Genomic DNA, 17074 nt, shown 5'->3' with positions numbered 1-17074 from the left:
TTAGTATAACATTTAACGATCACGAATTAAATTACAGTGCTATCGAAAAAGAATTACGTGCCATAGTTTGGGCCACAACAACTTTTCGACATTATTTACTAGGGCGACAATTTCTAATTGCCAGGGATCATCAACCTCTTAGATGGCTTCATAACTTAAAAGAACCGAATGCTAAGTTAGAAAGATGGAGAGTTAGATTAGGCGAATAACAATTTAAAATATTAAAATAGGTTGCCCAAAAAATAATTTCCGATTTTTTAAAAGAAAGTAAATGCATTTTTAATAATACTTAGAATGAATTGCCATTTTTTTCGATAACCTTTTTTCTATTCCACGGTCATAGAACTTCTGGCCTTTATCTGCAAAAAACTGAACCAAGTGCGATTTTATAGCCTCATCATTCCCGAAAGTTTTACCATTTAAGGAGTTCTGCAAAGATCGAAATAAATGGTAGTCTGATGGTTCCAGGTCAGGGCTATACGGTGGATGCATCAAAAGTTCCTACCTAAGCTCACACAGTTTTTGGATAGTGACCAAAGATGTGTGCAGTCTAGCGTTATCCTGGTGGAATATGACACCTTTACGATTGACCAATTCTGGTCGCTTCTCCTTGTATTCAATTTGTTCAATTGGTGACAGTAAACATCCGAATTAATCGTTTGGTTCCTTGGAAGCAGTTCAAAATATACGACACCCTTCCAATCCCACCAAACAGACAGCATAACCTTCTTTTGGTGGATATCAGCCTTTGAAGTGGTTTGAGCTGGTTCACCATGCTTGGACCATGATCGTTTTCGACTAACGTTGTTGTAAACAATCCATTTTTCCTTTCCAGATGTGATTCGTTTTAAAAACGGATCGAATTCATTGCATTTAAGTTGCATATCACAAGCATTTATTCGGTGTGTTAAATGAATTTCTTTCAATACATGTGGTACCCAAATATCAAACTTTTTCACTAGTCTTTTTATGTGATAGTAAACGGTTGATTTTGGTATATTAAACTTCTCTCCTATCTCCTGCTTATTTACATGACGATCCAATTCGATTAATGCTTTGATTAGGTCATCATCAACTTCATATAGCCGACCTGAACGGGGCTCATGTTTAAGTGAAAAATCTCCAGAACGGAATTTGCGAAACCAATTTTGACACTCAGCTAATAGTAACAGCTGATAACTGACAGATGAAAGAATGCAATTACAAAGTCACAAGCCGTTGAAAAAATTTGTCAACGCCGACTATATGAAAAATCCGCAATTACTTTTTGGGCACGGAAGGAAGAAAAAGAATTAAAATTGAAAAAAATCATCATAGTTAAGCTACTCAACATAGTGCAGAAGAAGACAATAACAACCTTATCCATTTAAAAGAAAAACCAATAAATTATTTCAAAAAACTAATAATCTTTATTAAATCCGATAAAAATACAGTAGAGCATTTAATAATATTCGGTAACTCCATTACCACACTTCAATGTGATGTAATTACACTTGAAAAGGCCGAACAAATTTTACTCGATCACTTTATGAATAGAAACCTTACCATTTATATTGAGAGCGATGTAAAAAAAACAAAAACTTTTACACCCTGGTATACAGAAAATGACAAAATTTTTTAAAGAAAATCCCTTCTTTCCAAATAGCCAACTATTAATTCAGAATATAATAAACGAATGCAAAATATGCAATTTGGCCAAAACAGAACATAGAAACAATAAAATGCCTTTAAAAATCACACCTAAACCGGAACATTGCCGAAAAAAATTTGTAGTATATATTTATTCATCTGAGGTAAAACATTACATCAGTTGCATTAATATTTATTCTAAGTCCGCTACACTTGAGCAAATTAAAGGATTGTATAGAATGCAGAAACGTAAAAATGCGTATTTTTAATCAATTAGATAAACCAAAAATTCTAAAATCAAAACACCACAATAGAAATAGAAAAAACCCTATTTCTATTATATCCATTAATTCCAGCCCAAGTATAGGCTTATCTTTAAGGGAAGGGGAGTGACGTATTTGGGTGGTACAAACCAGACACTTTAATTAAAACAGTAATAGACTTAAGGGATTTTTCATAATGTAGCAGCTGCACAGCATCCGTTTCCCTTTGGCAGCAGCACTCAGCAGTTCTTGTAAACATCCTAAAGCCGTACCTAACTACTCTCTTTGAACTTTTTCCCAACTATATGATAATATAGTTTGAATGCTGAGGCTTCTCCACGATCAAATTTGCATTTGATTTTTAGTAGAGAAGTTCAACAAAAAGCTTCGCAACTGACGTTTATTCGACGCAAATAAAAATATTACAACTAATTTTACTATATAACATTTGAGGTCTTCCATTTGTCGCTTTGTATGGTATTTGTTGCGCGTGTGGTTCGTAATGCGACATTAGTGCGTTGGCCGAGAAACGTAAACACTCTTTTCTTTTTATCCCCGTTACTTGTACAGTAAAACGGTGAAACGAATATAGTATCGTTGAAAAGTATGTAACAGGCAGAAAAAAGCGTTACCGGCCAAACAAACTATATATATTTCAGATGAGGATCAATAACCGAGTCGATCTGGCCATGTCCGTCCGTTACCAAAAGTACCACGCACACACTTTTGAAAATTGTGTTGATATTTTTCACATTTTTATTAGTCTTGCAAATTTCTATCAATGTGCCAAAAAACTTTTTGCTACGCCCACTCCAATATTTTTACATCATTTTATTATTCGCTTAAATTTCAATCGATTTGCCAAAAAACTTTTTGCCACGACCACTCTAACGGCCCAAAAAAGGACCAAAACTGATACCCCACATTTTGAAAAATTCTTGGATAGTTTTCCATAAGTTTATTATACCCGTTAATCATAAAGTTTGCCATAAAACTTTTTGTTACGCCCACTCTAACGTTCTAAAATCGCCCAAAACTGCCAGGTGCACACTTTTGCTTGTCTTGCTTAAAAATCCTTCGCACTCCCAATATGACTGGTATATGATGGTCGAGTAATTTGACTATAGGGTTCTCTCGAGGCATGTTTCATTTCGAGGCATTTTAAGATGTTAAGTTCGTTTCACACCACAAAACAAATTGATTTCAGGTCAGGAACATGGAACAAAGTAGTTTTGAGCAACGTCCTTTTCAAGGAGTTTTCATTGCCTTCCATACAGACTTGTACTAAGAACAAAAAATACTTACCAAAAATTTACAATGTACCATACTTTAATGTAACCGAATGCGGTCCCTGTATAAAGGTACCTATTCTTACGGTCAGTACACATGGTAAGCACACAGTCACCTGTCTTGTGTACAGCCAGAAACTCCACGATGTATCCTCCACGTTGATGGTGAGAGTACACTTGGATAAAACCTGTATCAAGGGAAATAAATACACTGCCTGTTCAAATAAAAATTAAATTATAAAATTAATTATTAAAATAAAATATATACATCATACCGTGTTTCAAGGTTTGAGGTCGAGTCTGTAAGAAGAGCACAGCTTGTACAGAGATAGGTATATCGGTCCCATAGTCTCTGTTATCTTCTGGTCGATTTAAAACAGTGGAACGACCTGCCCGTCCCGTTTGTAAGCTGTGATTACCTGAATGAGTCAGCCTGGATGCCAGCCGCTTACTTTGCCGAATGAACTTTTCTTCTTCTGCCGTTAGTTTCAACTCAATAAAGCGTGTTGGGTCCATTACGCTATACCGCCGATATGGCTGACCAGTCTCTAATTTCCAAAAAATAATCTCTCCGGAATATGTTGCTGTAACGACACCTTCGCCAAGCTTTACGTCCGCGCAGGTAATATCATCCGTATGAAACTTTGGCCACTTTTTCGGGTCCCCATACTCGCGTCCTACTACGTCATTAAATTCCGTCACTTGCCTATCCCACCCCATGGCAAGTATGCTGATGAAGTAAAAGAACAAAAGGAAATAATTATAAGCTTGAATAGAAACGACAGGTTTTATCTGAAAAGGCATATACAATAGTTGTAGTTTTCAGGTATTTCAAACAATGTTAACGAATTATGACACACGTTACTCGTTGAGTACGGCGAAAATACGTAACTCCTACACTTTTGAAAATAGTTTTGATATTAATTTATAATTTTGTTGCTTTTGTAAATTTATATCGATTGGTCCTACTGATTAGAGAGAAGTGCATCTGGAAGACAAGCAAACTTAAATGCCACGTATAAGTGAATAGAAGTTGATCTCGAGAAAATGGATTTTTCAGTTCATCCCGGACCTTGCAAGTCCTCTAAGGAAGCTGCTGAAAACCGAAAAAAAAACAAGTTTGAAGAAAACAAGTTCACCTGGGGCAAAACCCAGAGGAATGCTTTAAATAAAAAATCTGTTATCTAAGGTACGCAATCTATCACATTTCGATACAAAGTATCGAACGCGGGTGACTGCGGATGAGAGCCTGGTTGCCCTAGGGACCGTTTTATTGGAATTCAAAGCATTACCAATTTCATTTTACCATTGATAATTTTGCTAGCAGGTCCCTATCAGAGGTGGGGAGACGCTAAACGGAAAAAGAAAGCCTTGCTGGAACGGTGCCTGCTGCGACTCCAGGCAAATAGGTTCACCGTTATCCATATCAGATTCTCTGTCTCGACGAAATACAGCATCCTACTCCTCGTGCAGAACTCTACCCCTAGATCTATGACAATCCCTGATATATCTGACTCATCCAAGAGGGATGAAGAGATTATAGACGGAATTAGGTGCCCGTTTCGTAGTAATTAGGCCCTGAGCGTAGCTGTTCGCGGATTCTTCATTCTTCAAACATTCTTCAAACGTCGCCTGAGGCCCAAAGTGTGACTGCCACAGATAGACAAAGATTCAGAGAAATTCGTTAAAGCTTTTGGGGATTGCTGATCGCAAGACATCCGCCCAGCCCAATCGAACAATAAATATGTTCTGGTCTTTAATTAAGGCGGGATTCACCTAGAGGTGAGAGGGAGAAGACAGTTTACTATAGTGCGGACGGCCGAACGGAACGGTGCGTCAAGGGCAAGGCTACTTATTATCGTAAGGAATATTTGTTATAAATTGACTTCAAACGAAACCCATAAAGTATAGTTACTGAATAAGCGGGTCATTACAGCGTTTTTTTTTTTTAATTCGTTTTTTGTACTTATTAAATTAAAGAGAAAGTTTCCAGCTAATTCTCAGTTCACAGTCCCTCCTGTCTCCAACAAGCGCCAAATCGATTGGCCAGAAAAATTAAAAAAACTTAATATAATAATATAATATAAAATTTATATATTATAATATATCATAATTGAATAATTAAATAACCACTCATATTTAAAAATATGATTTAAATGTTAAGCCTTTTTGTTTATTTTTGCATTTTAGTTTTAATTTAATAATAAATACATATAAGTTAAGAACCCTCTTCTTGCGCTCTTCGTCAGGACTCACCAGCGCTCGGCTCTCGTGTTTTCGGGCCCCGTCAGCAGGCGACTCGGGGCCTGTCTAGTAACATGTTCGTGTAAGTTACGAACCCTCTTCTTGCGATCTTCGTCAGGACTCACCAGCGCTCGGCTCTCGTGTTTTCGGGCCCCGTCAGCAGGCGACTCGGGGCCTGTCTAGGAACATGTTTGTGTATGTGTGCATTCGGAACAAGTGCCGTTGGTCGCACTCAGGGTGAGGGGTCAACGGGGGAAGCGGATATAAAAGCAGCGGGGCGGGAGAAGAGGCCCCAGTGTCGAACGGACACATAACGGAACCGCTAGCAGATCGCGAACTGAATCTTAAAATAAAGCTAATCGTAAACTCGAACCCTCTTAACTATCTTGACTATTATTTGGAGAACCACAGCATGTTGGTTGTCATATCAAGGTGAGGTATGCGGCAGCGAGTGCCGAGAACCCTGATGCAAGTGGAACTTGCGTTAACTTATATAAACTAAAACAATTTAATAATATATACTTATTTTTTTCTCTGGCTCCCTAACGCTAACTAATAAACCACTGTGGTAAATATAAGTGGTCACAAATGTAAGCGAGTTATCGGTGAGCAGGGCTTCAGTCCCCGAGACAGTGAGCCAGATATAGAATACTCAACCCGGCCTCATAGCAGCAAAAACTTAAAACAACAAGTAGGATTAAAACTACCAAACCTCGAATGACTTAACTGGCGCAGCCGAAAAAGAAACCTAAAGAGAATCGAAGGATCTGAAAATGGAGAAAAAACAGAATTTGGCCGAATAAAATTATACACAACAAAAAAAAAATAATAATAAATAGACTTTTCACTTATAGACTTCACTGATAGACTTTTTCACTTATACTACTACTAGACACTATTTTTATTGCTTATCTTTAAATTGATCTCGTCCCGAATCAGTCTGATCTTCTGATTCTTAATCCTAATGCACTCAACCTTGGCCAGAAGCTTTTCTTTCGAATTTTTTTGAACTTTCAAATATGTTTACGAAAAAAGTCTTACACTTAAATTTTTTCACAGCATTGTGAAATTCAAGTATGCTGACTGATGCGCAATAAGTTGAACATAGCTTGGTCTCCAAGTGGTTACTTAAAGCAAAGTCATTAGAATAACTAGATGCGTAACGGCCATACATGGGCTTGGCACTGTCCGCTCGCTTACGCTGAGAACGTAAGAAATCTAAAAGTAGAATTTGCTTGCTTGTGTGTGTAAAAACAAGAAACGAGAACGAGTATATGTGTGCGTGTTGTGCTAGAAGACGATTTTCGGTCCGAAATCAATTCTGATCGAAGGAACGAATCATTCCTCATCTAAAGAGGAAGCCTCACAACTCCTGCAAGCAGAGTTACGCCTTATTGAAAGCTGGTTCCTTCTTTGAAAATTAAAGTCAACGCCCTGAAATCTGCGCAAATAACTTTTGCATTAAGAACAGGTAAGTGTCATTTAATGGATCAGCAATCCCACAAAGTAATTGCATAAAGTACCTTGGCCTGCACATCGATCACAGACTAACGTGGAAAAACGACTTAAAAGCAAACCGCCAGCAACTAAATTTAAAAAGTTTGAAGATGACCTGGCTGCTGGGCCTAAACTCTGCAACCACTCTGGAAAATAAAGTCCGTTTATACAAAGCTATACTAAAGCCCGTGTGGACTTATGGTATACAGCTCTGGGGTACTGCCAGCTGCTCAAATATTGAGATTCTACAACGCTACCAATCAAAATATATATTTCAAATGCAAGTATCCAAAAAGACTTAGGAATCCCTTATGTTAAAGAAGAAATAGCAAAACATGGTAAAAAATATATAGACAGACAAAGAACACATGAAAATAACTTTGCCTTAAGTTTGGCAAATAATAATAACAACGTCAGAAGACTTAAAAGATTTCACGTGCTAGATCTACCGGACAGGTATTAAGTATTTAAACATGTTATGCATAGAGTATGTAGTAGGGATTAATCGACTACTGCCTCTGTTAATTTAAGATTAATTATAAAATATACTTATTGTCATACTTTTATTAAAAAGACAGATTCTAAATAAAAAGAGAGAGAAAAAAAAAATATATATAGTAACATATTCAATCTACACCCACAACTCCCCAACCACACACACTATTGTAACCAATCACACACACACATTAATGTCTAATTACGAAATGTAATTAAAGATCGAGAGCCCTTCGATTAAGCTTAGCTGTCATTTACGCACAGCAAAGTGCAAAAGTCCGAAGTCCAAAGTCTAAACTCTGTGGCGAGCCAACGTCCACGTCCCCTAAATATCCGAGCACTTGGCGAGCCAAGTTACTCCAATTACTGCTTTTTTTCGGTAGCTCCTCTCTAAACGGGAGAATAGACGTTGATAACTTTATTCTCTTAAACTTCTCTTTGACTGGCAGTCCCGGTGAGCTTGACAAGGACAGGAGAGAGAGCGGAGGTTTTTGTTTAGTACGTAGGCATAATCCATCAGCAGAGGGTTATGAATCGTGCATGCCATCCAAGGACGTTAGATGGTATCTTTAGAAGATTTCATTTTCCTGACGTATATAATAAAAAAAAAAAATATGTACGAACGAAATCAAAGATCGAGAGCCCTTCGATTAAGCTTAGCTGTCATTTACGCACAAGCAAAGTGCAAAGGTCCGAATTCCAAAGTCTAGACTCTGTGGCGAGAAAACGTCCACGTCCCCAAAACATCCGATCACTTGGCGAGACAACGTCCACGTCCCCTAAATATCCAATCACTTGGCGAGCCAACTGAAATAACAAAAATTTCCGCCCACGTCTCAGGATTCTCAAATTACTCCTCTCTTAACGGGAGAATAGACACCTTTCTTTTCGGGGGAATTTACGTTGATAACTTTATTCTCTTTAACTTCGCTCTTAAGCTATCCCAATTTGCCTATATAAACCCAAACATGTCCCCATACAGGGCTTCAGTTCTGAGTACGTTGTCAATCGCGATAACCCTTCTAAGCTCACTTCAACTTCGAAGTCCATTATCTAACCTAGTGATAATCTGAAGGCTCTAGTTCTTTCTTTATTGGAATTAATAAAAACGTTTAATAATACTAAAAAACCACAACAGTGTTATTTTTTTTTATTAAACTCTCGGTCTGAATTGGTAAATGGCGCAGTCGTTAGGATAAGTAGAAAAAATTGTGCGAGTTGTTTACAAAAATCAATCTAGTGACAAAAGATCGTACGACCAAGCGTATCTTTTAAGATTGAACCACGCGAATCGGCGCTAAAGTGAACATAAAATCGTAATACAATTACCTCTTTTTATCCGCTAAAGAACTACGTATAATAGGTGTTTGTCACGCAATAGTCTAACCTACTACATACGGTCAATAAAAGTGTAATAACAAAAATAAAAATAAAATCAACCATGGAATGAACCAAATTAGGCAAATACCCACATTCAGTGGTAATACCCAAACAAATAGCACAACAAGAAGGTGTACACGAAACCATATACAATGACCGAACAATACCCCAAATTAATTTTAATTCTAACACAACCCAACCCCAAACTTCCAAGAATAAGCAAGCGAACTCACACAAAAACTAAATATAGGTAGAGCCCAAAATCCTTTAAATTTCCAACAAAGAATTAATAGTGCACCAAACCCTCCTGTCAAACGACAGAGAGAAAATGCTAGTGCCCAATACAAAATGGACACAGGATGCGAAAATTTTCTTCAACCAGCCTCGGAATCCGAAAGCGAAACCCCTTCTTAAAAATCACAATGAATAATATTACCTCAAATGCCTGGTAGACACTGGTTCGTCAATTAATATAATGAAACATAATTTCTTTAATTTTCCAATCAAACCTTCTAAAATGAAAGTCCACACTATAACATTAAACCAAAGCGTTTTATTTCAGTGAAGCAAACTTTGTCCCATTAAACAAACATTGTATATTCAAAACATTTCAGAAAAATATGACTTACTATTAGGTTGAAACTATTTAGAACCAACCAATTCTCAAAAAACCTATTCAACTGACAGTCACTATAAATGGCTACACATTTAAAATGTGGTACGACCACATCCAAACAGATGAGTCCAAGGCTACCAATGAGTGCCTCTACATATACATATAGAGAAAAAGGAGAGAAACCTCCAGAAAATTAAGTGGAAACCCCAACAAAAATCAGATGAAGTGCCCCAAATCGTCTAATTCAGAGGAAACCCCTCTACATATACAGGAAAAGCAGAAAAATCTCCAAAATCTGATGAATCAGAGGTTACTAATGAGTGCCCCAAATCATCTAATTCAGAGGAAAACCCTCTTATCACCCCATACATGGAAGAAGCCCTTCTAGTAACATCCTCTCCGCCTTAGATGATGAGTTAAGAGAATCTAACGTATTTAGATTAGAACATCTAAATACAGAAGAAAGGGAGCAACTTTCCCACTTTTTGCTTAAATACCGTGATATTCAGTACAAAGAAGGTAAAATTTTGACCTTCACAAGTACGGTTAAGCATTCTATTCATACAAAACACCAAGACCCTATCTATAAAAAACCATATAAATACCCCCAAGCGTTTGAGCAAGAAGTCAACAAGCAAATCAACGAAATTATAGAACAAAAATAATTAGGAAATCTAAATCCCCCTATTGTTCTCCGATTTGGATTGTGCGAAAGAAAAGCGATGTTCTGGTAAACCAAAATTTCGATTAGTCATAGACTAACGTAGTCTCAATGAAATAACCATTGACGACAAATTCGCTATTACAGTAATGGACGAAATATTAGACAAGCTTGGAAGCCGTCAATACTTCACAACCATTGATCTAGCTAAAGGTTTCCATCAAATTCAAATGGACCAGCATTTGGATATTGACCAAAACAACATTTTCAACGAAACATGGACATTACGAACAAACTCGTGTGCCTATTGGCCTGAAAAATGCACAAGCAACATTTCAACGCTGCATGACATCTTCTAGAAGACTTAATTTATAAAGATTGTTTATATTATTTAGATGATATTATCATTTATTCCACTTTATTGGAAGAACACATAATATCACTAAAAAAAGGTATTTGAAAAGCTACGAGCAGCTAATCTAAAATTGCAACTTGACAAACGCTAATTTCTGAAGAAAGAAACAGAATATTGGACTCTGCGGATTCTATTGTAAGTTCATTCCCAATTTTGCAAAAATAGCAAAACCAATGACCTCCAAATTAAGAAAAAGGAGCAGTAATTAACAAAAAATATTATGAATACATGTCCGCCTTCGAGAAACTAGAAGGAAACTCATCACGTCCGATCCATTCCTTATATACCCCAACTTTGAAAAGAAATTTTCACTGACAACAGACGCAAGTAATATAGCCATAGATGCTGTATTATCCCAAGAACATAAATCCATCTGCTATGCAAGCAGAACTTTAAACGAACACGAACTTAACTATTCGGCGATAGGAAAAGAACTATTAGCTATAGCGACAAATTATTTCAGGTCATACCTATTCGGTAGAAAGTTCGACATATTAAGCGATCATAGGCCACTTGTATGGCTAAGTAACATAAAAGATCACAATATGAAATTACAGAGATGGAAGATAAAACTAATATGATTATAATATTCAATATTTACCCGGTAAAGAAAATCATGTAGCTGACGCTCTATCTAGAGTTCAAATTCAGGAAAACTTCCTAGGAGAAGATGACCCAGCTTCCTTTCCCACAGCAGCTACTGTGCATAGTGCACAAGAAGACAACCAAAATCACATTTCAATAACAGAAAGACCTCTTAATTATTATAACAGACAATTCGAATTCATAAAAAAAATTTTGACAACGTCCAAATAATAAAATATTTCCACAAAACCAGAAAATAAATCAGTTATAAAGAAATGATTGACACCCTTGCTAAAGATATCATAAAATATTAGTTCTGCACTAAGAAAAGTGTTATTTACTTTTATGATGAGATCGACTTTCAATTATCTCAAAATGCGTATATTCAAATCATAAGTCCCGACAGTTTCACTAAAACTATGAAAACTAGTAGTAATTTAATAGACATTCAAACATACGCCCAATTCAAGGAAATCATTCTCAAAGCACATAAAGAATTTGGTATAGAAAAACTCACTTCAGTTCAAAGAACTTTATTATTACCGTTATCAAAAACTCATCCAAAACATCATAAACAAATGTGATATCTGTAACATCACTAAAACTGAACATAGAAATACAAAATACATTAACCCCTGAAATAACCATTAAAGCCCTTAATCCCAGGGACAACTATGTCATAGATTTTTATTTAATAAACAATAAACCATTCCTATAATCTATTGACTTTTATTCTAAATTCGCCTCCCTGATAGAAGAAAACAGGAGAGATTGGCTTGAAACCAAGAGAGCTATTTTAACCATATTCAACGATATGGGTATAGAAATAAAAGCCGACTTCGCTTTCATGTGCATTGCACTTGAACTTTGGTTAGAATCAGAAGGAGTAACTCTAAATGTAACAACAAGTAAAAATGGAGTCTGTGACATTGAGCGATTTCATAAAACCGTTAATGAAAAATTAAGAATTATAACAAGCGAAAATGAATCTGAAAACCGATTCACAATATTTGAAAAAATACTTTACTTTACAAGCAGACATATTCATTTTTGCAGGAACCGCTGCTTCTAACACTCAACAAAATACAGTAAACAAAATTGACAAACTCAACGACTTACCCATTCAAAAAGACAGGAAATTTAAGACAAAAAGATGATAAACATTTCGAAGAAACAAATAGAGGTAGAAAGATAATACACTATAAGTCTAAGTTTAAAAAAAAATTAATAAAAGTAAAAATAATAAAGAAATTTCCAGGCCTACTCCCGAGCATGATACTCATGTTATGCCTCCTATCGACAATTAACCCACAATACCTAGAAATAACCCCCTATCCAGCCAATAACGGCTACCTAATCTTTCAAACCGGATCAATAGATTTACCGATAAACCACAAATATCATTACTTATCTATTAACCCAACTAAAACAGAAAATAAATATATTTTAATAACTGACCACAAATATAGTATCTAGTATAAAAACTTAACAGAAAAATGAACGGTATTCGAATTGTAAAACGTAGTAAACGCGGTCTTGTTAACTTTATGGGAACAATTTACAAATACTTATTCGGTACTTTAGTTCAAAAAGATAAAGAAGAATTACAACAACAAACAGCCGATATCTCTAAAAATAATGTACAAATAAATGAACTTAACCACGTCATAGAAGTCATTAATTAAGGAATCGAATAGACTAATCATTTAAATAATAACTTTGAAGGAGAACAAATAATAAATTTAATAATGTTCAACTTACAATTCACTGAATACATTGAAGACATAGAGCTTGGTTTGCAACTGACACGCTTAGGTATCTTTAATCCACTATTTATTAATCCACGTCAATTCTGAAAGACTTTTTGATAATAAAACTTCAGCTTGGCTTAAATCTGATACCAACGAAATTCTGATAATACCCCACATTCCAAGCGAAATAACCAAATAACCAGTTTTTAAAATAATACCCTACCCAGACGGAAAAAGAAACATACTAACCGAAACAATACATGACAAATATTTTTCACACGATAATCAATCAAACTTACTCGGCAAGTTCTCAAAGCTTGATTGTAAATAAATGTATAAATGGTATACTAAACCAGGTCGCAACACAATGTAGATATAGTAAAACACATTCTGATTTTGAAATAAAAAATCTTTACTTAAAATTACCATAGTTGTTAAAAAGTTCGTTCTTAAAATTAGATATTTCATCAGTACTTTTCCATCTTTTTGTGAAATGGATCAGGGTATTTGATATAAGTAATTATAAGTTCTTTGTTCTTTATGTTATGTAGAATGAATGCTCTGATTGAATTCTTTTGCGGCTCTAATAATTATTTCTGAATAGTCAATGAGATTAAGATTTTCCTTTGTGAAACGAACTAATTCTGTTAATGTTGAATGTGCTCTTTAAACTTGTCCGTTCGACGTACTGTGTCTGGGGTCTGTGAAATGTAAAGTTAAACCACATCGGTGTGAAAAGCATTTAAATTGAGCAGAGGTGAAGTTTGGTTCATTATCGGTCATAATTACTTTGGCGTGGGGAAATTGTTAAAGTAAGTCCATTGCTTTATTTTCGATGTTTAGTTTATTTTGAATTACTTTTACTACTAGCAATTTGGAATAAGCGAAGTGTAAATTTTCTCCTTCTTTAGTTGGAATAGGATCTTCCCCAATTGGATGCCTGTTATATTTATTCTCGTTGCAAATTGTATAATTTTTTATGCGTTCCTTTATTTGATAAATAAAGTTGGCCAATAATATAATCTATTGAATCGTTTGTAATTTTCGTCTAGTCGTCTATGAGCTCGACTATGTGTTTCTTCTATTATGATAGCCTTATCTTCATTAATTAGTTATCTTCATTTGTTAGTAAAATTATTTTTTTAAGGGAATTGATGAATTTCTACCGTTGCAATGAATTTCTACCGGTATGTTTGGTCGTAGATATTCTCTTAATATTCCTACAAAATTTTCTGGTGTGATTATTCGATCATATGTCGTGTCTTATCAAAAACTCTCAATGACTCATGTATTGTATACCTCCCCGTTGTTAATAACATTTGTTGTTAAAACTGATTTCAAAACTACTTTCAGAAGAATGTTGTGTATTTTTATCTGAGCTTGATTGTTCTATATCGCTGTTTGTTATACTATTTATTTTTATTCCAGACAATGCGTCAGCTACGACATTTGTTGTTCCGGGTTTATATATTATTTTTGGGGGAAACTTCGAAAGGAAGGTATGTATTTTAGATTGCTAATTTTCAATTTTATTCATAATCTTATTTTCAAAAACTTTTATTTGATTTTACAGGTGCTGGAGGAGGAGTGCTATAGGCACACATATAAGCGATCAGCGCTTGGCCACCGTGAGAACGGCTGACCAAGCAATTATGTATGTTATCACTCAAGTGGGTGCTCGATTACGCATACACTTGGGCTGGACTGTTTATGTACACTGTGCAACAGAGTGCTACAATGTGCTTGTATATTATGAATACATATAGGTACAGTGGTTAACCGATATGTGTGCAAATTAAATTTTTGCGGTATAAATTATTTAAAAAAATAATTATTTATTTTCTAATATTTTTATTGGTGTTAAACTCTTCAACCTATTACTTTATTACAAGACACTTATTGTTATCTATTTATACATTTCATAACCGTTCTTTTAATCCTCCCGAATCAGACTGATCTTCAAATTCTGAATCCTAATCCGATCAACCTCGGCCAGAAGCTTTTCTTTGACACTTTCTGAACTTTTGATAAAAGCTTTATGCTGAAATTATTCCACTGCATTGTGAAATTCAATTATGCTGATCGATGCAGTTTTTGATTGAAGCGCAATTAGTTGGCCGTGGTTTGGTCTCCAAGCGGAACCTGTGTTTACGTTAAGTTTGCGTTATTTACTTTAGCGGGTAGCTAAGCGCTGGCAAAGGCAATGACAAAAACAAAGACAAAGGAAATGCCGACGAGATTGAGAATTGAATTTTGTTTATAAACTGTGGAAGGGTGCTATGTTTATGGGTTGGATAACTTGCATACTGCATCTCCCTCGTCTTGAAAAATAACGTAATATTATGAAGTTATTTTAAAGGTAGTTTATACATTATTAGAAAAGTTGTGTTATGATTGTTTTTTAAGTTTATTTATGTAGTAAACAAATTTTTAAGTAAAACCTAAAAAAAAATTTTTTTTTTATTATTAATATTATTATTATTTTCATGCCTATGTATGATCACACTATAAATATTTACTACGTGGCAACTTTTAATCTGTTTTTTTGAACAGTTTGCTTTTTATTTTTATTATTAGTTATTGTAACGTTATTATTTTCTCCTATTTCCGTTACTTTATACGGACCTGTATATTTCGAGTCTAACTTATGACCTGTTTCATTTTTTAATAGAACTTTGTCTCCTACTAATATATCTAAGTTCCTAGCTTTCTTATCATAAAGTTTCTTATTTTTCTTTTTATGTTCATCTATCATAATTCCAGCTCTTTTATAGGCTACTTCTAATCTATATTTACTTTCCTTAACATAATCATCTACATTATATATGGGTTCTATATTAGTTATGCTATTAAAATGTTTTGGCAAATTATTTGTTTTACCAAAGACAAGTGATGGGGTTGTGTTAAAACAGTATACGAAATATTCAAGCCATACACTCCAATCAGTTTTATCAATCGATATGTATGAACGTATATATTCATTGAAAGTTCGGTGACTTCTTTCGACTGTTCCAACTGTCTGGTAATGGTGTGCAGTTGATGTTATATTTTTTATTTTAAAATATTTGCTCAAGTCGTTTATAACTGAATTCTTATATTCTGTTCCCATGTCCGTAATGAACGTCTTCATTGGACCGTACTTTAGAATAAAAGATTCATAAATTGCTTTAGCGACAGTATTTGCGCATTTGTTTGCAACCGGTATGGCAACTAGATATTTAGTTAAATCACATATTAGTGTGATTGCATATTCATTGCCATTTTCTGATATTGGTAGCGGACCAATAGTGTCCACTATCACCATGTCGAATGCTTTTATTGGGGTTTCTGTTATTGTTAAAGGAGTTATTGCATTTGTTGTCACTTTTGATTTTTGGCATTTCTGACATTTTCTAATTTTCTACTCAGTTATATCTTTAGAAATACCTTTCCAGTAATAGTATCTTTTGACTTTGGCCAAGGTTTTGTGATGCCTGTATGACCTCCTTGTATTGGATCGTCATGGAATGTAGACAATATAGCTTCTTTTTCTTTTTCTATTAGTGTCACCGGGCTGAGTAGCGATACTCTCAATTAATTTAATATTTTATTAAATTTGAAATTATCAATTGAAATATGTTCAAAGATATTTTCCCACGGTGCCACTTTGAGTTGGCTGATTTCATTTATACCGGCTTGCATTTCAAGCCTTTGGAAAAAATGACCTAAATCAAGTATTCCATTAGTATATAAATCGCTAACATCATATCTTGCAATAATTTTCTTACCATGTTTAAAGAAACATATCATATTTTTTATATGCAAGGTCACTACTTTACGTAATTCGTCATTTTTGATGACTTCATATACGTTGGGCTTTGAAGCTTTTTCTATAGATTGCTTAGGCGATTCTGTTTCTCTATCTCCTGCGCAGGATTTTTGTCTACTTTGATATCTTGTAGTCACTTTCTTTATATTTCTTGCCATTTCTTATAGTTCTTTGATGGTTATTCTTGATAACGCATCAGCTACATAGTTATCTTTTCCCTTTAGATACTCAACTGAAAAATTATACTCCTCTAATTCAAGTCTCATACGAGTTAGTTTAGAGCTTGGATTTATCATAAACAACAGGTATGTAAGTGGTCTGTTTTGACAGTGAAATGTCTACCATAAATATATGGTCTGAAATGAGTTATTTCCCAATGAATTGCTGCCAATTCTTTTTCTGTTGTGCTTTTGTTACTTTCACCCTTGGTAAACGCTCTTG

General features: G+C 34.9%; 1 protein-coding gene across 1 annotated transcript in view; it reads right to left on the bottom strand.

Moving 5' to 3' along the window:
• WDY (WD40 Y) overlaps positions 1-17074 on the bottom strand; it is a gene marked incomplete at its 5' end in the record, with an annotated part of 214356 nt that overhangs the window by 34098 nt on the left and 163184 nt on the right. The window contains 2 exon segments of the mRNA NM_001316659.1: positions 3198-3396; positions 3457-3911. Coding sequence (NP_001303588.1) covers positions 3198-3396; positions 3457-3911 — 654 coding nt within the window.

This window comes from Drosophila melanogaster, chromosome Y (assembly GCF_000001215.4).
Source record: "Drosophila melanogaster chromosome Y".
In the NCBI taxonomy this organism is placed as follows: Eukaryota; Metazoa; Arthropoda; class Insecta; order Diptera; family Drosophilidae; genus Drosophila; species Drosophila melanogaster.
The sequence above is the reverse complement of the archived record's forward strand: the minus strand, read 5'-3'. Positions and strand labels throughout refer to the sequence as shown.